Source organism: Calypte anna, chromosome 4 (genome assembly GCF_003957555.1).
Source record: "Calypte anna isolate BGI_N300 chromosome 4, bCalAnn1_v1.p, whole genome shotgun sequence".
Taxonomy (NCBI): domain Eukaryota; kingdom Metazoa; phylum Chordata; class Aves; order Apodiformes; family Trochilidae; genus Calypte; species Calypte anna.
Window position 1 is genome coordinate 3,829,142 of NC_044247.1, and position 22,075 is coordinate 3,851,216.

Below are 22,075 nucleotides of genomic sequence, written 5' to 3' on the forward strand. Positions count from 1 at the left end.
TGTCTAAGGCTTCATGTGCAGACTGACCCAAAGGGTGGCTGCACCTGAAGAACACCTGTCCTCTTCTGTTGGAGAAAAGCAAGATGTTAGATGCAAGCTTCATCTGTGCTTCTGTTCCAGGAGAAGGCCAGTCTGGGAAGGCAAGTGAGCTGCCAACTGAGAAGGTGAGGAGAATGCAGTCAAGTATATATGCTACAGGAGCATAAAGGATAGCTGGCTGTTGCCATACTATCTGAGGGACACTGGCTGTCTTGTGTTCCCTCTAGGAAGGAGTTTTCATGTCTCCTGTGATCAAGTAATCCCTGTGCCCTTGTACCCAGCACTGGTGAGGCTACACCTTGAGTACTGTGTTCAGTTCTGTGCCTCTTGCTGCAACACAGGCATTGAGTTGCTGGAGTATGTCCCAAGGAGAGCAAACAAGGTGGCAAAGGTTCTAGAGAAGAAGTCCTATGAAGAAGAGGCTGAGGGAATTGGGACTGTTTAGTTTGGAGAAGGGGTGGCTGAGGGGAGACCCTATTGTTCCCTACAACTGCCTGAAAGAAGGTTGTAGGGAAGTGGATGTTGGCCTCTTCTCTCAAGTAAATAATGACAGGACTAGACATTAGGAATAATTTCTTCACTGAAAGACTAGTCAGGCACTGGAACAGGCTCCCAAGGGAGGTGCTGGAGTGACCATCCCTGGAAGTATTTTAAAAATTGTGTACATGTGGCACTGCTTTGTGTACATGTGGACATGCTTTGATGGTCTTGGTGGTTTTTTTCTGGGTTGAAGTTTGGACACTGTGATCTTAGAGCTCTTTTCTAACTGTGACAATTCTGTGATTCTGTTCACTGCCACTGTGCTGTAATGTGTATTCATTTTTTTCCTTCTGCCCCCAGCTGTAAGGTCATTCTCATAGGCCTACTTCCTTCTCTCCCCCATCTTGTCTACTCTGGTCATATCCATTTTCAGCCTAGTTATGGGGAAAGCAAATCCCAGAAATTGTAACTCCACCATGATGTGATATATTTATCTATGGTTGTTGTATCAGATGGTTTGCCTAAATATTTTTCTGAATGTCTTCTAGGAACAGAAAAGAAGTGAACGAACCAGAAGATCAGAATCTGTCAGACCTGAAACTGTGAACTCCTCTGAAAGCAGTAAGTAACTAGGGATGGGTAATGTCTGTTTTCAGCCAGAGAACAGAGGCCAGCCAGGCCCATTGGGGGCAGGTGATTCATGGAGTGTGGTGGGAACTCTGGGGCTTCTGTGCAGACTTTCCTCTTAGGAAACAGGTCCTTTCAGCCTGTTAGTCTTCATCCTCGGGGTACTTGCTTTTCTTTCTTAGGGAACTAAGGTTGAAGGGAGAATGATAATATATTTGCAGTGGTGTGTGGATGCCAAGCACCAAATAATGGGTGAGCCTCTGTGATTGTTCCCAGAATATCCATCTTCCATCTCCTCATCCAGGAACTTTCTTCCTTTGTCTCTATGGCAGCAGGGTGTCTGAAGGGAGTTTGCATTTTGGGGATTTTCCTGCAGAAATATGTGTCACCCTGCTATTCCCTAGTATTTGTGTGTTGTTCCTTCATTGCCTGCCTCTCCTGGAGACTGGTGATCCAGCTTGTTCCCTTTAAGATCTAATAGGTTTTGGATGGTTTTCTGCTCTAAATTGTTCACACTCTGGGCTTCTGCTCAACCTTGGCAAGTCATGACTTCCTGGAGAAGAAGTGTACTTAAGCCCAATTTGCTTAATGACTTCTGACTCATTTCCAGTTCCAACAGAATGTTTTAAGAGTTCCTTAACGTTCCACCAAGACAGGTACAAAGCATGTAGAGCGACTCCAGAAATGTGACCCCAGAAAGCCCTGGCCTGTGTCTTATGGCAGAAGTTTCTGTCTCCGTTCCTAATGAGGCATTTAGGTGCATCTTTCTCTACTACTTTGCAGTTCCAGTCTCTGATGAAGACTCTGATGCAATGGTGGATGATCCCAACGATGAGGATTTTGTTCCCTTTCGTACCCGACGCTCGACTCGCATGTCCTTACGCACCCAGATGGCTCAGCGAGCTGCCCGCTCAGTCACCAAGATGACTTGTGCCAACTGCAGGGCCCCACTGCAGAAGGGACAAACTGCCTACCAGCGTAAAGGGCTCCCCCAGCTCTTTTGCTCCAGCTCCTGTCTCACCACCTTCTCAAAAAAACCACCTGGCAAGAAGATATGCACCTTCTGTAAAAAGTGTGTGTTCACTCCCTTTTCTTCAGTGCTCTTGTTCTCATGACCCCCTTCACAACCCTATGTGCCAGTCCCCATCTGTGTAATCCTCATGCTTCACCCACATGTCTCCAGCTCCTTGCCAGCTACTGCCTGATGCCTTCCTTCATACATTGCATATCCCATGCTTCTTACACCCCTTCCCCTGCCTGTCCCCAAGCTCAATGTCCCATATCCCAGCCTCCTTTTAAAACAACCTCACACATGCTCTGGCTTCAGGCACCACCCATCTAGGCCAGGACAGAAGGTGCTGTGAGACAGTTCTTACCACCCTTGGGACACCAGAAAGTCCTGTGCATTGCAGTGTGCCACCCTGTCCCTTCATGGCAGGACTGTACTAACACATTCCCTCCTGATCCCCAGAGAGATCTGGAACACCAAGGACTCTGTGGTTGCCCAGATTGGCTCAGGCGGCTCTTTCCATGAGTTCTGCACCTCTGTCTGCCTCTCCCTCTATGAGGCCCAGCAGCACAGACCAATGCCTCAGTCTGCAGATGCCTCGGACACCAACCGCTGCAGTGTCTGCCACAGACCTGGCGAGGTAAACAGTCCCTTGTCCTTCCCCTGTTGTGGATAAGGTGTTTGTGACCTACAGCGCTTGGCCCTGCCTCGGACCATTGCAGAGTGTTTGCTAGGTTCTCCTATGGTGTGAGGCCTCTGCCCCTGAGCTTGCTCAGGTTAACTGTGGGGTTCTTGCTACTGTGAACCAGCCCTTATTCCAGCAGAAGAAATAAAGCTTTGGCTTCTCCCTGCCTTGAAGCTCACTGCTTCCTGCAACTTCACCCTTCCTTACTTTTGGTGAGGGATGCTAGTCCGACTCCACACCAACTTTCAGTATAGCACTTGCCCAAGTTTTAGTGTAACAGGCTGTTATCTCAAGGGCCATGGTAGTAATGGTGCACATGTCAGAAGGAGACACATGGTGGTTTGTGGAAGTGACAGCAATGATGTCTCTGCAGATTCAGCATGAAGTCAGCAATGGGAGTGTCGTTCACCGCATCTGCAGTGATGCCTGTTTCACCAAGTTCCGGGCCACCAAGGGGCTGAAAACCAACTGCTGTGACAATTGTGGACTTTACATCTACAACAAGGGCTTGCCCCTGGAGTACCTCTTCCACGAAGGCCAGCAAAAACGCTTCTGCAACTCTGCCTGTCTCAACAATTACAAGAAGGTGTGTGGGGTTACCTGCCTGGGGTGGGAGGTCAAAGCTCCTTTGCACAACGTGGTTCAGGGCACTTCATGCAATAGCAAGTCACCTGCATCCTTTTGGGCTTTTATTGCTAACAAAACATGTAAGAGATTGCTGTGGAGAAACATTGAAGCAAGCAAACAATTTATTCTGCAGGGGGCTCACCTTGGACTCCAGCATGTGTCAGGCACTTATAAGCTGGACTCTGCAGGGACACTGGTATATGCAGTCAGTATGGGCTGGTGTCTGTTGGATGTCTCCCCAAAGTTTGGCTGGATATGTTTCTCTCTGGCCTCAGCAGGTTTCATTTAACTGTCTCAATGGGATTGCTAAGTGCTCTATTCCTGCCAAGGTACTCTAGAAATGTGGAGGTGAGGTCCTGAAGGTAGCCTTTTTTGCTACCACCATGTGAACTTGCAGACTATGAGCCTCAGTCTGGCATAAGGTATTCCATGCAGGAGAGCTGTCCTGGTGAATACAGTAGTTGGATGGGATATGAGGATCAGACCTCACCAGCTGTGGTGGTTTCCCTGGCAGCTCTGTTCTGCTCTGTTTGCAGAAGAACACTCGGGTCTATCCATGCATGTGGTGCAAGACGCTGTGCAAGAACTTTGACATGCTGCCCAACGTGGATCGCAGTGGCAAGATGGGCCTGTTCTGCTCTATTTGCTGCACTACCTCCCACAAAGTGAAGCAGTCAGGCTTGGTTGGTAAGAGCACCTATGTACAGGGAATCAGTGAAGACTCCACTGTAACTATTTCCTTGCTACTATTTATTGCTTGTAGATGAGACTGGAAAGGAAACATTTTACTTGCCTGGGGCAGAGTCCAGTAAGAAAAGTGAAAGGAGATTTGGAGGGGGAACACATAGACCTCTTAATACTGAGGGGCAGCATGCATTGCTTTTCTTGAGAATGCAGGAAGCAGTTGTATTACCATACTATGCTGGCATTGCACAAAGTACCAGGGTGTCCAGGAATGGGTAAGGTCTCTGGTTTAATATTGCAACCTGTTTTGTCCAAATTCCTGTAGTGCCAGCGTCTCTCCCTTGGGCCACTCTGTTCTTCATCTGTGTTTAGCATTTCTGACTTAGCAGAATCTATTGCTCCTGGTTTCTTCATGTTCTTGCCCCTTATTTTTTGATAACTGACAGAGAGACTGAGAATGAGTGAGTGGCTTGCATACCATTCAGTCCCACATCTTCTGCTGCTGCCTTCACCAACTCCTGTCTGTTTCATCAGGTCCCCCTAGACCCTGCGGCTTCTGCAGAAAGAGTTTGTCTGAACCATGCTATTACAACAAGACAGACCGGGTTGTCTACCAGTTCTGCAGCCCCAGCTGCTGGACGAAATTCCAGGTACTGAAATATCTTTCATGCTGGGCAGGGCCATAGAGCTCATGTCTCCTTTGACACCTAGCAGCAGAGGCTTCACCTTCCTCAAGTTTCCTCAAGGAAGGGTCCATAAGAATGTGTCTGCTGGAGCACAACTTGCAGCGACTGTGGTTGCTTCAGTCTTGGTCCTATCTCCCTCTTCTTCTGTTGGGATAAAACAGGCTCTAATTTACTCTTATCTATCAGGTTATGTCCAGCAGTGCAGAGCTTTACTGCATGAGTGGTTTGGGATTTGGTTGCCTTAATGAGGGCATGAACCAAAGCGTAAGTAAAGCACAGCGGGCACCCACTGGTGTGGTGAAAAGAGGCAGAGCTGCCCTCTGAGCCAGGTGCCACCAAGGAACGTAAGTCTTCAAGGCTGTCTAAAAACTTACAAAAATCAGGCCTGGATATCTCATGTTCAATAATCCTCAAAGGCTGGGTTTTAAGGTGGGTTTTAATCTTCTGATGTTAAGTTTCAGTGTGGGGTGGTTTTCAGTGTTTGTGGTTTTCAAAGGCAACTGAAAGAATACTAGTTTTGTGCAGCTATCAGACTACAAAGCAACAGCCAGGAAGATCTGTGAGGCCAGAACATGCCTTGGGCAACTGAGAAAACATAAAGAATCTAGAGGCAGTAAGTTAGTTACTGGCAGTTCCAGTATTTGGTTCTGAGGGTTGTTTTTTCTTGTGGTTATTGTGTTAAGGATTTTTCAGGGTTTGTTTTTGTTTTCATTTTGCTTTCATAAATCCTTGATATAATCCTTTGCTGAGACCACTACTGGTATTGGTAGGGTAGTGGAAAATTTTTTACAGTTATAGACTTCAGAAGACTTGAATCATACAATGTTTGGGTTGGAAGGACCTTTAAAGGGCATCTAATTAAACCTCCCTGCAGTGAGCAGAGACATCTTCAACTAAAGCAGGTTGCTCAGACCCCTGTCCAACCTGACCTTGAATGTTTCTGAAGATAGGTCATCTACCACCTCTCTGGACAACCTATTCCAGTATTTCTCATTGTAAAAATGTCTTCTTTAGTCTAAATCTACCCTCTTTTAGTCTAAAACCATTGCTTGAGTCCTGTCACAACAGTTTGTCCCCATCTTTCTTAGAAGCCCTCAAATAGTGAAATGCCACAAGCCTCCCTGGAGCCTTCTCTTTTCCATGCTGAGAACAATCCCAACTCTCTCATCCTTTCTTCATACTTGAGGTGTTCCATCTCTATTGATCATTTTTGTGGCACTCCTCTGGACCCATTTCAACAAATCCATGTCTTTCCTGTGTTGAGGACTCCAGAGCTGGACACAGTACTCCAGGTGGGGTCTCATCCCCAGAGCAGAGGGGCAGAATCACCTCCCTTGTCCTGCTGGCCACTATTCTTTTTGGGCAGCTCAGGATATGATTTACCTTCTGGACTGCAAGTGCACATTGTTGTCTCACAGCTAGCTTTTCATCCAATAGTACCCACAAATCTCCATCTGGATGCCAAGCTATTGACCACTGCCCTCTGGATGCGACTGCCCAGCCAGTTCCTCATGCACTAAACAGTACATGCATCAAATCCATCTTTCTCCAATTTGGAGAGAAGGATGTTGGGGGGAACCATGTCAAAGGCTTTACAGAAGTCCCAGTGGATGACATCTATAGCTGTTCTCTTATCTGCTGATGTAGTCAGTCTGTCAGAGAAGGCCACTTAAAATATTAGTAGGCAACATTTGCCCTTGAAGCCATGCTGGCTGTCTCAAATCATCTCCCTGTCCTTTGTGAGCCTTAGCATAGCCTCCCAGACATAGAGCTGAGGCTGGCAGGTCAGTAGTTTCCAGGGTCTTCTTTTCTACCTGTTTTAAACAATAGTGCAGTTTTTAGTTTCCCTTTCTCCAGTTACCAGGGATTTCACCTAACTTGAGTTACTGCCATGTAAAACCAGCCTTGTAATATATGAGTAAACGCATGAAGAATTTGATTTTGAAACTGTCTTTCTGGCACAGCTCAACACACTTGTCAAAGGCAAGCCATTGAAGAGTGTTTCAAGATGGCTTCTTAGGGATCAGTATTAAGCCCAGAGAGTACAACATCTTCATCAGTTACCTGTCAATAAAGGCAAAGTAAACATGTTAAAATTTTGCAAGTGAAACAAAAACTGGTGCAGTGTTAACTCAAGCTGAGGTCAGGGCAGCCTTAGAAAGCAAAACAATTGAATTGCATGAAAAACTGGTTCCTCCTAACATGTTCTTAAACACAGTTCATTGAAAGATCCCGTATCACTACTCATGTAATGTGGGTAAGTCAGTCCTGGGATAGTATGAATTTTTAAAATGTCCTGGGATACAGGAGTTAAGCCATTCAGTATGAGTATCAGTTTACAGCTACAGAAGAAAAGATTAATTAAGATTAATTAAGTTATTGGAAGCAGAAATAGAGGAACAGGGAGTTAAAGTTTGAAGGCTAGGGAGCAAAAGAGCTATCTAGAATGTTGCACAGGTGTTGAAAAGGAAGAGCGTTCATCTGATGTCAGTGTTGAAGAAAAATTGGATGTGTGCTGGAAAAAAACAGAAAAGTTGTATTTTGATTTGAAGAAATGCACCTTAGCTGAGGTTATCAGAATAAAACCAGGAAGATTACTTTATTAATAAATATATCCATGTGGACAAGACACCAATGCTGAATGGCTGTTTAATCTAGCAGAGGAAGGTGGGATGAGTATGACTGCTTGAATTCTAAAGTTTCATTACCTTGAAAATAGAAACCAGGAACCCATGCTTCAAGATTTTGGAGAAGAGGTAGTGGTGCCCCTGTCAACTAATGTTTTCAAATCTAGAGGGGTGGCAGCTTGACACCTTGCCTTCCTGAGAAGAGCTGGACCAGTACACTGAAACCAAAGTGAAATTGCTCAAGAATCTGCTCTCCAGCATCTTGAGAAATGGTCTGATGGATTGACTGTGAGTGACTGATAGGGGCAGCAAGCACAGGTCTGAGCAGGGGCAGACAGATTGCTGTGAGCAGTGGAGGAGGCAGGAGGTGGTGGCAGTGCAAAGGGGTGCTCTGCCAACTACTGAGCACCTGCTGCCCTCTGTGTGTCTCTCCCTCCATGAGCTGTCTCTGTCTCCTGCAGCGTACCAGCCCGGAAGGTGGGATCCACCTCAACTGTCATTACTGCCACAGTCTTTTCAGTGGGAAGCCGGAGATCCTAGACTGGCAGGTGAGGACTTTCCCCAAGAGGATGTTGATACAGAGGCCAACCTTAGGGAGGATCACAGGGCTCCTTCCTCTCCCTGCTCAAAGCATTGCTCCTTCGGTGCCAGTGCTGTGAATGTCTTAGCTGCAGAGACCTGTGTGGAGACTGCACTGAGTGCTGTGCTCCTGATGTTTAGCGGGATGTCAGAAAGGCAGGAAGACAACACTTCTGCCATACCCCTTACCAAGAGAGCTGGGGTCCTGGCTCAGACCTGTAGATTTGCTCTTGCTTCCCTGAGAAGTGTGGGGACCTACTGCTGCTAAGTTGGGTGACCCAGTGGCGGTCTCTTTGGCAGGACAAGGTGTATCAGTTTTGCTGCAAAGACTGCTGTGAAGACTTCAAGAGACTGCGTGGGGTGGTGTCTCAGTGTGAGCACTGCAAGCAGGAGAAGCTGCTGCATGAGAAGATCCGCTTCTCTGGAGTGGAGAAGAACTTCTGCAGCGAAGGTACTTGGGGAAGGCAGGGGAGAGGCAGAGCCCCCATGCCAGCCCATGCTATGGGAGGAGAAGAGAGCATGCAGAGGAACAGAGGGGAGACTCTTAGCCAGGCCCTGGGGCGAGAGAGCCTTACCATGCAGTTAAGGGAGAACTGTCTTGGGGATGGCTTGCTGTCCAGCCAGGCCCTAGGGCAATATCTTTACCGTTCATTGTGTCCTTGGGGAGGGCTTTCTCACAGCTTTTCTCTCTCTGGGGGCTGGGGAGACAGCAGGTGGCAGCTCCGCTCCTCCTGTCATCATGCACTTCTACGCTCTTGCGTCTGGGCTGGCCTGACCTGGCCTTGCCCTGCCTGCTGGGTTCCTGCACACAGGAGGTTGGAGTCAGACTCTTCCTAGAAGCATAGAGGTGAGAGATGGCAAGTCCCCATGAGGTCCCATCTTATCCCAGCCCCAGGGGCCAGTGCTGGATTGTTCCCTACAGTGTGTTGCGTATGCTCTGTTGTCTCCGCAGACCTGGATTCTGGTCATGTTTGGGTCAGGGAGGCTCCCAGTTCATCCTGGGAAGGTTTCACTCCTATTGTTTCTCCGCAGGGTGTGTGCTTCTTTACAAACAGGATTTCACCAAGAACCTGGGCCTGTGCTGCATCACCTGCACCTACTGTTCTCAGACCTGCCAGCGGGCGGTCACCGAGCAGCTGGAGGGCAGCACCTGGGACTTCTGTAGTGAAGACTGCAAAAGCAAATACTTGCTCTGGTACTTCAAGGTCAGTATTGGCACTGGCAGCTTGTGCTAAGTGCTGTGGTGGGCACGGCACCCAGATAAGTGGGCATTGCACTGAGGAAGTCCACACTGCTGGAGTCTGGCTGGCACTGCTGCGGAGAACCTGGCACTGCTGGAGTCCTGCCTGGCAATGATGGGACACTGCTATGGGAAAGCTCACGTAGCTGGAGTCCCCAGCTGATCCTGCCAGAGCACTGCACTGAGGAAGCTCACAGTGCTGGATCTGCGGCTAGTGCTGCTCTGAGAAGTTTGCACCGCTGGAGTCCCTGGCTGGCACTGGCAGGGCACTGCTGCGGGGAAGCTCACAGCACCTTGCTATGTGCACCTTTCACTGGAGAGTTGTGTTGCACTCAGAGGGGGTGTGGTTAGTTACTCGTTGTTTCTCTCCTGCTGATACGGGCTTTAGGCAGCTCGGTGCCATGCCTGCAAGCGTCAGGGGAAGCTGCTGGAAACCATCCACTGGCGGGGGCAAATCAAACACTTCTGCAACCAGCAGTGTCTGCTGCGATTTTACAATCAACAGAACCAGCCCAACCTGGACACGCAGAAGGGGCCCGAGAGCCTGCTTAACAGTGAGTAGGAGGGAGGGAGGGGACCTGAATAGCTAAGTCTGAGAGACACAGGGAAGACTGAACAGCAAGGGGAGGAAGCTGCCTACCCAGGACTGGATGAGATGCTAGGGAACAATCCTGCACTGGCCCCTGGGGGGAAGGACGGAGTGGGACCTAATGGGGCTTCTCCATCTCTAACATCTATGGTTCTATGACACACAGGGCGCAGACGGGAGGAGCCGGTGCCAGCGTGCTGCCTGTAGCTTACAGTCTTAGCAAGGATAATCAGGGATTTAACATCCTCATGTTACCAGCGGAGAGCTTGATTTACAGTGTTAGGGGACAGTGTGGTTTAGCATGATATTTCTACCTGCAGCCCCACACCACCTCTGAGCTGTGACCTTCTCAGATCTCATAAGCTAAACAATACTGGGCCAGGCTCAGTGATTGGATGGGAATCATTCAAGGAAAATACAGGGTGCTGCAGGAAATGGTGCTGCTGATGCTGTAGGTGAGCTCTCCTCAGATAGAGCTGAACCAAGAATGATCTTGAGGGAGCAGTGAGATGCTGGATGCACTCTGTCTTGTGATGTTAGGTTGCAGTACCACAACTTAGCCAAAGATTGCTGCAGCCCTGTGGAGCTGCAGACCCCTGTGTCCTGGATACCCCAATTCTACGTCTGTGGAGTTCCAGCTGGAGAGGAGATTTCCACTGCCCATTGCCCCATTTCCTATCATTAACTTGAGCCAGATGATTATGGAATATTGCAAAGTGCTTTGGGATCCCTCAGGATGGAAGGTGCTTGGAGTGACAAAACATTGCTTGGCCCTTAGGCACTTGCATAGTGTCATTCTGCTTGGTGCATAGGCCACAGTCTTCCAGATGAACTCTCGAATGGCTGCATCAAGTTTTGGTGTATCAAGCCTTGACAGGGCTGCATGACAGGCTCAGAGCTTTTCTGCCCTCCCTGGGATTTCATGAGATATAAAACCCTGACTAGGGTGTGCCAAGGAGGGGAAACCAAGACAAGGACCTTCTCATGAGAGACCTTTTCCTCCATCTCCAGACTCTTCCTGGTTCCTCACATGATGGCAATGGTCTGATTGCAAATGCCCTGTATGTCAGTGCTGCTTAAACAGCAAAGCAGAACTGTTCTTCCAGAAGCAGAAGGTTCTCCCAGCCAGAGGAGTCTCAACTTACCCTTAGACGCCATGTTCTGTAAGATGCTGTGTGAGACGATGGCTCATGTGACGGCACACTGAAGTGACCTGGATAAAGAACTGTTGGTTTCTGCTGGCATGGGGGTGCCCAGGAGAAGTCTGCTTGATGGAATACAGACTGTCCTGCTGTCCTGGAGGTTTTCAAGTTGTTGGCTTCTTGCTCACCAAGGGATTCCACAGCCTTATCTATGCTGCTCTGTTTGTCCTCTGCTTTCAAGGCATCTTGCTTGTGAAGGATCAGTAACACTGCTTTTAGGACACAGGCATGGCAAACAAGCTCTGTCTCAAGCAGACAGAAGAATGTTTCATTTTGCCATTGTCTCCTTAGACATGGACCACAAGACTGAGAATTACCTTCTCCATCGCCAACAGCCATGAGAGTTTGAGCTCTCCTCCAGAACTTCTCTGGAGATGCCCAAGAACTTTGGTGTTTGGCACGTGTAGTATTACCCTTCACCATGCTGCAGTTATGTTCCCTATGAGGCAGAGGACTGAGGGCAGCCATGGAAGAACCTGTCAGCAGTGTTGGGTGCTCAGCTGAGCACAAGCTCCAGCTGCCCCAGCACCTGCCATGCTTTGTGAATGCTGCTGGTGGCACTGGGCTCACTATGTGTCCTGGCACACACATCTCCTTGCCGGTTGTGGACATTCTTGTCTTGGGACTGTGGCATACTTGCAAAGGAAGGGTGCTGGAGCCAGGTCATGCTGTGTGATTACACAGGGAGCTTTCCAGACCTACGTGCTGTGCAGAGGATTTCAGAAGGAGGAGCTTGTCAGTGCATGGTGAGAACAATGGCTTCTGCCTGATCCAGGCAGGGTCTCCTGTGGACCTGGCAGCTCTGTTGGCAGTCACAAGGGACTACTTGGATTTCAGGCCTATGATGGACAGAGCTGCTTATTACTTGTTGCTTCTGTTGCAGCTAGTGGTTGCCTAAAACCATTCATTCCTGTGACCCACTGGCTACTGACCACCTGGTGATACTGAGAGTGCTTGCTGATGAAAAAAGTGGCCATTTCTTTGAACTGTGCCCAAAGATTTCCAAGAGGAACTGGCTCTGCACAGGGCTATCCACCCTGCTTGTGGGGCAGTCAACTTTGCTTTTGGTTTTGCTGCAGCAGAAACTCTGCTCATACTCCATAGGTTGGTTTTTCTCGTTCAAGTCATTAATATCTCCCACCTAGATCTGTCCCACATCCACTTTGGGATGGTCAGGGGGAGTTCTTGGACCCATTGAGACTGTTCCAGTTCCTGTCTGAATGCTTAGCTTCAGGTTAGGGAGCTTTCTCCAGTGGGAACAGGCCCACCCCTCTGTGGTGGTCAGCAAGTGGACCCTGCTCATCTTCCAATTGCTCAAGAGCTGTTACGTGTTTCCTAGATCAGAGGAAATCTGCACAGTGCCCATGTGTTGGTCCTTGGGGCATCTGTGTCTTTCCTGGAGAACCTATGTGTTTATAAGAGGTGGAAATGGACCCAGCACTCCCTTTGTGTGCTGAGATCTGCTGCTTTCCTTGCAGGTGTCCTTCTTGCATGGTCCATGGTTGGTCAGTGGAAGGCAGTTTTTCTTCCCAGCCACATGGGTATCTGGAGACTTGGGTGAAGGTGCTCTTTTAGCTCATCAGCCTTTGAGATGGGTGCAGGTTCTCTGCAGAGCAAATAAGATGGAATTACCATCCAAGCCAAGGAGCATATTGTCACCACCTGAGACTTATGTCTGCCACATGTAACTCTTACCTGCAGGTGGTCCCCTCTTTCCTTAGGGGAATGGCTGGGGCAAAGCTGTCTCTCTGCTTTCTGGGATATCTTATAACACTAATACTAGCTCTGTCACTGTCTTCCTAGGGATCTTGAAGCACTTTGCCCTGGTACTTGTAGCAGGGAGATGGAGCCACAGGTAGGGGCCATGGCCTCGGTACAGCAAGCCAATAGGCAGAGCTGAGAATAGAGTCTTGGATCCCACTCTCTACAAAGGGCTGGGATTTCTCCTGACTTACTGTGATGGCAATGGGGTAGTCTGCAGGGGAGCATGAAATCAGATTGGAACAACTTTGATTTAGGAGTTTTAGGCTGCTAGGGCTAGAGACTGTGGAAACATTAACTGTTCCTAGACTGGCCAGGAACAGTTTCTGGAATGCTTGTCCTTGCTCTGGCAGCTACTACCTCTAGTCCCAGCAGTGGGACCTCTTGGCCCAGGAGCTCTTGAACTTAAAATTCATTGCTTTCTCTTTCAGGTCAAACTTCGGAGCCAAAACCACCTGCCCCTTCCTCACAGAAGGCAGAGATTAACATGGTAAGGCCTGTTTGAAAGAGATTGCAGGATAGCATAAAGGGATGTCCCCAAGGAGAGGACAGATCTGCCATTGCACAGAGAGGTTTCATTATTGTACAACAAATGCATTTGAAGATGTCTGGGTAGTGGGACCTGACAAGAGCTTCTGGGGATGGCAGCTTCAGCCTATCTCTTGGAAGGGGGAAGAATAACTATTCTCCAGGAATCAATGATGGACTCCAGAACAGCCTGCCACTGTGGCACTGGCTCCTCTTTGCACAGTGCTCCCCTGTGTTTGAGTATACTTGGTGTCCCACTGTGTTCCCCACTGCCCCTTGGTGCAGCAGCAACCACTGCCAGACTTCCCTGCTGGCTGCTGCAGATGCCACACAGGTTTGCTGCCTGCCATGAGCAGCATAGCCTGACTGTGGGAGCATCCCCCTGTCGTGGGGACTGCCAGGCTTCAGAAGGTGCTTTGAGAATCTCTCCAGCTGTACCCATATATGGGAAGAGATGGTGCTGCCTTAGGTGGACACCAACCTTCTGCTTTCTGCATTTTCTCAGCTGTCAGCAAAGACTTCCTCAGCCCAGATGTCTCCAGCCACACCGCCTCCTCCACCCCCTCCAGTTCCAACTACCCCTCGGAAAAACAAAGCTGCCATGTGTAAGCCACTGATGCAGAACCGAGGTGTTTCCTGCAAGATAGAAATGAAGTCCAAAGGATGTCAGACAGGTAGGAAAACAAGACATCACTGCAGAATTACAGGGGCATTTTGGAAAGGCAAGTGGCACTTCCCTGCTCCAAACTAATTAAACATGAATCAGCTTAGTTGCTGTATGGAGTAGCTGGGTGTTTGGCACTGTGCTGAAGAGTCTCAGGCCAGTGCAGGCCACACATGGCAGGGCTGGAGGTAGGTAGCCCATTTCCATCATCAGCATAAGGAGATGCAGAGAGCATTGCACCATGATCCCACCTCTTGTGGGACAACTCCTGTTACTCTGAAGATCATCAGTTTGTCTGAGGGGCCATCTGCTCAGCAGGTTCCACTGTGTAGCTCCTGATGGGCATGTGTGTGTTGTTTACAGCATATGCAAGGCAACTAGACCTCTCAGCAGGGCCATGTGAGAGCAGGCATTGCACCTCTGGTTAAGGCAAGTCTCTCTTCTTGCAGGGCTGTTTGGCTTGCTGCTGCTCCAGCTCTGCCCATGATTCACAGAAGCTGGTAGCTGGAAGGGCCATGGTGCTGGATGGCTGGGGGCATGGCAGTGCACAGTGGGGCTGGGTGGAGGACCTGCCAGGAGCAAGCTCACTGACATACTTTTGCTCTTGTCAGAGGCTGACTGGAAGCCCCAGGTGATTGTGTTGCCAATCCCTGTCCCAATCTTCGTGCCTGTGCCTATGCATATGTACTGCCAGAAAGTACCTGTGCCTTTCTCCATGCCTGTCCCGGTAAGTGAAACACTCCATGTGCTCTTACTGTCTCAGTCCTGCCTTGCTGCAGTCTCCCTGCTTCTATGCTTGTCCTCTTCTGCCTCTCCTTTTATATCAATAGGCTGTGTGTCAGTTTTCTGCCCGGTGTGCTATTTTCTACAGGTGCCTGTACCAATGTTCCTGCCCACCACATTGGAGAGTGCAGATAAGATTGTGGAGACCATTGAGGAGCTGAAGGTGAAGATCCCCTCCAATCCCCTGGAGGCTGACATCCTGGCCATGGCTGAGATGATTGCAGAGGCTGAAGAACTGGACAAGGCCTCCTCAGACCTGTGTGGTAGGTTCTGCCCATGGCCTGATCAGGCCCAGCAGCTGGGATCATGTGGGGTCTGCCAGCTCAGAGCTAGAGCATCTGTGTGGATCACAGCTCTCCCAAAGCCTTTGAAAAGGGAGCAGGGAGGAGCAAGTCCTCAACTTCTGCCTAAAGAAGGAGGAAGGAAGGGAGGGAAGAGCTGCAAAAGGGAACAGTGGCTGTTGCTGTCCCTTTTGGGAGTGCCATTCTCATGTCAGAGGTGCACTGTTAGTTTATTCAGGTGGAATATTCAGGCTCACATTTAAAGCAGCTTCCCAGAGAAATGGCTGGTAGCAGCACTCCTTACCTTGCAGGAGGGCTGCATTCCTCAAGCTGCAGTGACTAGAGCTTTGGCTGAGCAGAGGACACAGACGTCCAGTATCTTGTTGTCCAGGGAAAGCTGGGCAGTACAGATGTCATGGGATGCTTTGAGTCCAGGCCTGTGCTCTGCAGGGAGCCTGACTTCATTTTCCAGCTGTCACAGGAAAAACAAGCTAGAGACTTTTTTGAAAGTTGTGTTTATGATCTACTTTTGCATTGCAGACCTGGTGAGTAACCAGAGTGCAGAGGGTCTCCTGGAGGACTGTGATCTTTTCGGACCATCACGGGACGATGTGTTGGCTATGGCTGTCAAGATGGCAAACGTCCTCGATGAGCCGGGACAGGACCTAGAGGCTGACTTTCCTAAGAGTAAGCACTGTGTGAAGGAGGCATGCAGGACTGCTCACGCTGTAGCAGCGTCTTCCTGCTGCCATCAGCTGACTGTTGCCAGCAGCATTAAGAGCTCTGAACTTACCTCCCCATGCCTTCTGACTGCCCAGGCTTGAGGCAGGGTTGAGGAGACCACCACTTTTGAAGAAGTTTGCATTTGTCTAGATTAACTGGCCTGTTGTCTGTAAAGAAGGGAGAATGAGAAGCTTATTTTAACAGCACAAAGATCAGGGCAGTAATGCTGGTGTGCTTATGGATGGTGGTCCCAGAGGATCCAGTAAAGCAAGAGAGACACCTGGAGAGGGCATGACATCCTGGAAGACAAAGGTGCTCTGTGACCATTAGCAGGCAGAAGGTGGAGGAAGGGGCAAGGACTTGAAAGAGCACAGCAGTGCTAAGGCAGGATGGTAATAGCAAAGGATATTGGGTTGCCAAGCAAAAAAACTATCAGAAAGGAGAATGTGGAGCTCTCATTAGCCTGAAAAGCATAGCAGCATCTATAACAGCTGTGTTTCCTTTTTTGGAATGTGGCTAAAAGTTCATGTCAGGCAGTGATGAAAGGTATGAAGTACTGGGCTGTGTGTTCTCTCTTCATCTTGTTGTAAGAACCAGGCTGACACAGCGAACAGGATGAGAAGTCTCAACTGAGTCCTTCTGTCTGCTTTCTTTCAGACCCTCTAGACATCAACCCCAGTGTAGACTTCCTCTTTGACTGTGGACTGGTGGGACCAGATGATGTGTCCACAGAGCAAGATCTGCCTCGGGCTGTCCGAAAGGTGAGCTCTGGGTGGATACTGCCTGCGTAAAGCTCTTTGGGTTTGGAGTGGGACCTGCCATCTGGGACATATGAGGTGAAGGGTACCAGAGGTTTTGGTCTGTTGAGGAGGTTGTGCCCTCTCCCTTCAGGGCATGCTTGGCCTGCTGGCAGTTTGTTGAATGGAGATACTTACCTGTCAGTTCAAAGATCCCGTGAGAATTGACTTCTTTCCTGCCTGTGGTCCTTATAACTAGTAGGCATTGTTAAGTTGGCTATCAGCAGAAGGATGCATGCAGGCAATTGGCAGAGGCACACTGTGAGGAGGGACCTGGCATTCAACTGGTCTGAGGGGTGCCCAGGACTCTTGGATATGTCCCAGGTAGGTGCCCCATCTCAGTGTACACCTCTCTGCAGGGACAGAAGCGTCTGATGCTCTCTGAAAGCTGTTCCCGGGACTCAGTGAGCAGCCAGCCCAGCTGCACAGTGCTGAACTATTCATATGGTGTGAATGCTTGGAAGTCCTGGGTACAAGCCAAGTATGCAGGGGGAGAGACCAGCAAGGGAGAGGAGCTGCGCTTCGGTCGTAAGTACCCTCATCTGGATGGGGTGGGGTAGCAGAAATCTCTCAGGAGCAGGGTCCCAGTGTGTTGTGGCCTTGTTTCTGCAGCCAAGCCCATGAGGATCAAGGAAGACATCTTGGCCTGCACAGCAGCTGAGCTCAACTATGGCCTGGCACAGTTTGTCAGGGAGATAACACGGCCCAATGGGGAGCGGTACGAACCGGACAGCATCTATTACCTCTGCCTTGGCATCCAACAGGTGAGGGAGGGATTGCCACCCTCAGGTCTGCCACAGCCAAATGTAGGGAGCAGATGTGGTGAGGGGAGCTTGTGCCCTTTATTTTGCCTTCTAGGGACTCTCTGGGTCCCTCACTGCACTCCTATTCAGTGCCTCATCCCAGTAGGGCAGCCCCCCTGATTTGATCTTTGTTTCCAGGCCCACTGGGTAGGGTGGCAGCTACTCCCCAGCCTTGCACTCATCTTGCACACCATTAAGGAAGGCTGGTAGCTCTTCCCAAACTCAGTTGTTTCTTCAGCATCAAGTCTGCTTTGTCATGCCCCAGGGGTTTCTTCACAGCTCTCTGAAGTGGCTGATTTTAGGAGCTTGCCTTGCAGCTCTCCTTGAACTAGAAGGTGCTCTGCATATGTGCCCTGGGCTCTGGGGAGGATTTGTATTCAGGTGCCACCATTTTTCTCTTAACTGTGTGTTCTGTCCTTTCTAGTACCTGCTCGAGAACAATCGTATGGTGAATATATTTACAGACCTTTACTACTTGACCTTCGTGCAGGAGCTGAACAAGTCCCTGAGTGGTTGGCAGCCCACAGTCTTACCAAATAGTACGTGTCTCCAGAGTACTTTCAGTCAGCACACATACCCAGTTTGTGCTCCTTGAATCCTCCAGTCTGATTGTGCTCCCCCAGCCTCAACCTTCTTCCTTGGTGTAGGCAGCACAGTCCTCCTGTGTCTCAGGGTCATGCTGACCCATACTGGCAGTGGGCCCAGCCTGGTTTATGCCTCAGCATCTTCTGTTGTCCTGAGTCAGTCTTGGAGCAGAGCACTGCTACTTTGTGTCCTGGGACAGTTTGAATTTTCATTTTTATGATAGTGATGTCTCCACCCTTTGGCAAAGAGAATACCACGCCAGGAGGCACACTGGTCCATACCACTGTGTTGTTCCCAGCACATGGGTGAGACCTATACACTGTGCTAAGTGTTGGGAAGGGTTGCTCTGCTGCATCCTTGTGAGCAGTCTAACTTAAAGCTCTGCAAAGGCTTGTAATGATGCTGTGACCGGGGCTGCCTTCCCTGCTGTATCTTGTGAGTTGTTAGTTCACAGATCCAGCCTCACCTCTGCATAATGACTGTCCCAGGCAGAAGTGTTGGCCTCCAAACCTGTGTGCCTAGGCAGGAGCTGGCCATGTCTATCCTGCCTGCTGCTTTTCCTGTATCTCATGTGGAGTGTGGTGGAACAGTGACCTGGAGTTCACTTGATATATACATCACATCTATAGGGATGAGCAGTTAGGATTGATTTGGGTTCTGGCCTGTGGTTTGGCTGCACTCTGGGGTGGCTTGTGGCTGGGCAGAGCCAGCATTTAGCTCTTAGAAGTAATCTCATGGAAAAAGGGATGTTGTGAAGCATCAGTGTTTTGCAATGCTTGCCTGGGTGGGGTGAAGGGATTGCAACAAGGCCATGTTGATGTGACCTTGTTCTTCCTCTGTGTCTCACAGATACAATTTTCTCACGTGTTGAGGAGGAGCACCTCTGGGAGTGCAAGCAGCTGGGTGTTTACTCACCATTTGTGCTCCTTAACACCCTCATGTTCTTCAATACCAAGTTTTTTGGGCTGCAGACAGCAGAGGAGCACATGCAGCTCTCCTTCACTAATGTGGTGCGTCAGTCCCGCAAGTGCACCACAGCTCGTGGCATGACAAAGGTGGTGAGCATCCGCTACTACGCTCCTGCCAAGCAGAAGAAAGGCCGAGGTAGGGTCTGACAGAGCATCTCTGTCCCTTCCTCTGCCTTCCTTCTTGTGTCCCAGACATGATCCTGTGCTATACCTCTCTGCAGATGGCAGCTCTGGAAAGCGGAAGCGTGAGGAGGAGGTACCAATGCTGGAGCAGCGGGAGAACAGGATGAACCCACTCCGATGCCCAGTCAAGTTCTATGAGTTTTATCTTTCCAAATGGTGAGGCTTTCTCTGGAGAAAGGGCATGTGCTAGTTTAGGGCCACCCTTTCAGTTTCAGTGGACTCTGGAGTGGCTGCTGCTCTCCAATCATTTGTACTAGAGTATGAAGCCTTGCCCAGAGTCTGTGCTGCTTATGTAGACCATGGTCAAGAGGGTACTTCTTCCTGCTCCCTTCCACTACTTGTCTCTTTCCTGACAGTCAGGACTGTGCAGTATGAAGCCTGGTGCTTGGCTGATTAGTGGCTTTGGTCCTGAGCAAGGAGCTGCAGACTCAGTTTGTCTCCTTCTCCTGCTGAGAGCTGAGAGGCTGTGATAAGCCCCCTTGAGCCCCTATTGAAAACCGTGAGGGCAGGACAGGCTTTCTGAGCACTGGAGCTGATGTCCCAAGGCTCCTCTTCCTCTGTCTTTACAGTCCTGAAAGTCTGCGGAACCGCAGCGATGTCTTCTATCTGCAGCCTGAACGGTCATGCATCGCCGAGTCCCCCCTCTGGTACTCGGTCATCCCCATGGACCGGAGCATGCTGGAGAGCATGCTGAACCGCATCCTGGCCGTCAGGGAGATCTACGAGGAGCACAGTCGGCTCAGTGGCCTGGAGGATGACATGGACTAAGAGCAAGATGCTGCCAGGCTGGCTGCTCTCCAGCCCTGAACATCTCATCTTCCTGCTTCCTGCTGCAGGGCAGGGGCCATGCAGTATGGGAGGGGACTGTGCTATAGCAGTGCTATTCCACCATCGTTACTGGACTTGGACATCCCATACAGCTTGTGACAGGCCCCTGCACTCAGTTCTGTCTCATGTCCTGGTTGCTGGGTGAGCTATCTTCCTCTGGGTCCATCCCCGTGGCACAGGCGTGGCAAGGCCCACAGGACAGCTCCCCTCACACAGACCTGTCCCCCCTGCCCTTACACTACCCCCCTCTGTCTCTCTCGTGGGGCAGGAATGACACAGTATGTCACAGTGCTGTTGGGGACCAGCAGCCCTGAGGCTTTTAATTCCGCCTTCCTTTAACCTCCCCTCACAAGGCTTCGGGTGGCACAGAAGAGTTCTGCTGCTGTGGCACGATTCTGTTTTCAAGCCAGTGGGGAAGAACCACTGGCAGGGCTTGTTCCAGGGGTGGGAGAAGTTTGGGCTAGCTGTGGGCAGGGGAGCAGAGGGAACTGGTGCTGGAACATGAGAACACAGACCTGGCCTTACTGCAGGGCACCTCCTTTGTACACAGCTAAGCTGCTTCCCTCAGTTTTGTCAATGTTTTGAGTCAAGGGAAAACTGATGGGGGTGGTCTGTGCCAGCACTGCCTCTTCCTCCCCACCATCCTCTGTCTTGGTGTAACCCCCCGTCCCTGGTTCAAGGTGCCATCAGTGGGTCCCTCAGCTCTGGCCAGGGGCTCAGGCAGCTGCTGGCAGAAGAGAGAAGAGCTCTGCCTGTCCTCTCCCTCCCAAAGCAGCAGGGTGCTAGTACCTTTCCTAGGGCAAGCCTGACATTGGCTGTGCCGCTCTCTGGTGCCTCTTGCCCCTCCTTGTGTTCTGGTTGGTTTTCTTGAGCTGTACATTGGTTTTCTGTTGAGCCTGTATATATTGTTCTTGGCCCTCTGTTCTCTGTGTCCATGTGGAGAGTGAGCCACCCCCCAGTCTTGTTGTAGTGATGCCAGGGTGGTAGGACTAACCCTGTGTCTCTGGAAACCATTCATTTCAAATAAAGATGCAGAAAACTTTAGGCAGCTCCCTGCTTTTCCCCCGGGGCATGGTGAGCACTATAGGAGAGCAGGGCTGGTGGCCCACTGCTGCCATGCACCTTACTCCTGTCTGTACCTGCCTGCCAGTGCTGCCTGTGATTCCTACCTTGTATGGCCTTTGGTGTGCTGCCAGCTCTGGCATGCTGAGGTGGCCTGTGACCCTGTGCCCACTGCTGCCAACCAGCATGCCCTGCCTGTTCCTGTCCTGCTTCTTGTTCTGTCCCTTCCTGTAGGGCTGCAGTCCAACCCAACCCAGCAGTGACCCTGTCCTGGCTACACAGTATGTCTGTGTGATGGACCTGTTGGGGAGCAATGTCACTGTGCCCATGGGTAGAGCAGAAATGGAGTGAGGTGCAGTGTTTATTTACTCCCCCAGGGTTGTCAGGCCCCTGCCCATGCCTCCCGCTCTCAGCCTTATTGCTCCCAGGAGCACGGGGAGCAATCAAGCTGTGTCCTCAGGTCCATGCCCATCTCTTGCACTGGCTGAGGTCCATTCCACAAGCCTGTGACCCACTGCCAGCCTGTACCACAGCTTCCTGCTGCGCCTTCTCCTTCAGATGCACCAGGTGCAGGATGTGGCCAAGGTACACAAGGCTAAGGGTATATACGAAGATAATCTGCAGGGCCCAGAAATGGAGGTGGGAGATGGAGAAGGTGCTGTTGTAGCAGGCATTCTGGTAGCCAGGCTGCTTTGTGTTGCAGAGGAAACCACACAGCTTATTACCCCAGACCCACTCAGCAGCTGCCCACACCACCAGTATGCAGAAGGAAAAAAGAACAGTGAGCCAGACCTTCCCCATCACTGTGGAGTACTCCTGGGTACTCTACAACAGCTGTCTCAGCAGGCTCCAGTCCCCCATGGTACAGCTGCACCCTGCAAGACACGTCCTTCAGCCGTGGCCAGCTTACAACCCATGCCAACCCCCAGCCAGGTGAGCATGCAGGGACTCAACCCAGACCTGTCCGTGGAGTGCCCCCACCCTGCATCCCATGCACGGTACCTGTAGCAAGACGAACCTCTTTTAGGGTACGGC

General features: G+C 50.4%; 1 protein-coding gene across 7 annotated transcripts in view; it reads left to right on the plus strand.

Annotated features, from left to right (window-relative positions):
* The window catches only part of ZMYM3 (zinc finger MYM-type containing 3), a 30,224-nt gene extending 9,205 nt beyond the window's left edge, over positions 1–21,019 (plus strand). The window contains exons 4-26 of one of the 7 annotated variants that reach the window (XM_030449323.1): positions 121–164; positions 1,068–1,140; positions 1,930–2,218; positions 2,618–2,795; positions 3,214–3,426; positions 4,004–4,154; positions 4,686–4,801; positions 7,926–8,012; positions 8,344–8,494; positions 9,076–9,248; positions 9,672–9,837; positions 13,267–13,325; positions 13,869–14,037; positions 14,639–14,754; positions 14,899–15,073; positions 15,632–15,778; positions 16,472–16,575; positions 16,971–17,139; positions 17,224–17,375; positions 17,839–17,953; positions 18,849–19,103; positions 19,189–19,306; positions 19,720–21,016. In XM_030449323.1, the coding sequence (XP_030305183.1) occupies positions 121–164; positions 1,068–1,140; positions 1,930–2,218; positions 2,618–2,795; positions 3,214–3,426; positions 4,004–4,154; positions 4,686–4,801; positions 7,926–8,012; positions 8,344–8,494; positions 9,076–9,248; positions 9,672–9,837; positions 13,267–13,325; positions 13,869–14,037; positions 14,639–14,754; positions 14,899–15,073; positions 15,632–15,778; positions 16,472–16,575; positions 16,971–17,139; positions 17,224–17,375; positions 17,839–17,953; positions 18,849–19,103; positions 19,189–19,306; positions 19,720–19,918 (3,419 nt within the window). In that variant the 3' untranslated portion in view covers positions 19,919–21,016. Of the gene's footprint in view, positions 1–120; positions 165–1,067; positions 1,141–1,929; positions 2,219–2,617; positions 2,796–3,213; positions 3,427–4,003; positions 4,155–4,685; positions 4,802–7,925; positions 8,013–8,343; positions 8,495–9,075; positions 9,249–9,671; positions 9,838–13,266; positions 13,326–13,868; positions 14,038–14,638; positions 14,755–14,898; positions 15,074–15,631; positions 15,779–16,471; positions 16,576–16,970; positions 17,140–17,223; positions 17,376–17,838; positions 17,954–18,848; positions 19,104–19,188; positions 19,307–19,719 lie in introns of all 7 variants that reach the window. The other 6 variants (XM_030449327.1, XM_030449324.1, XM_030449325.1 and 3 more) reach the window with 6 other exon arrangements.
* Positions 21,020–22,075: the final 1,056 nt, after the last annotated feature.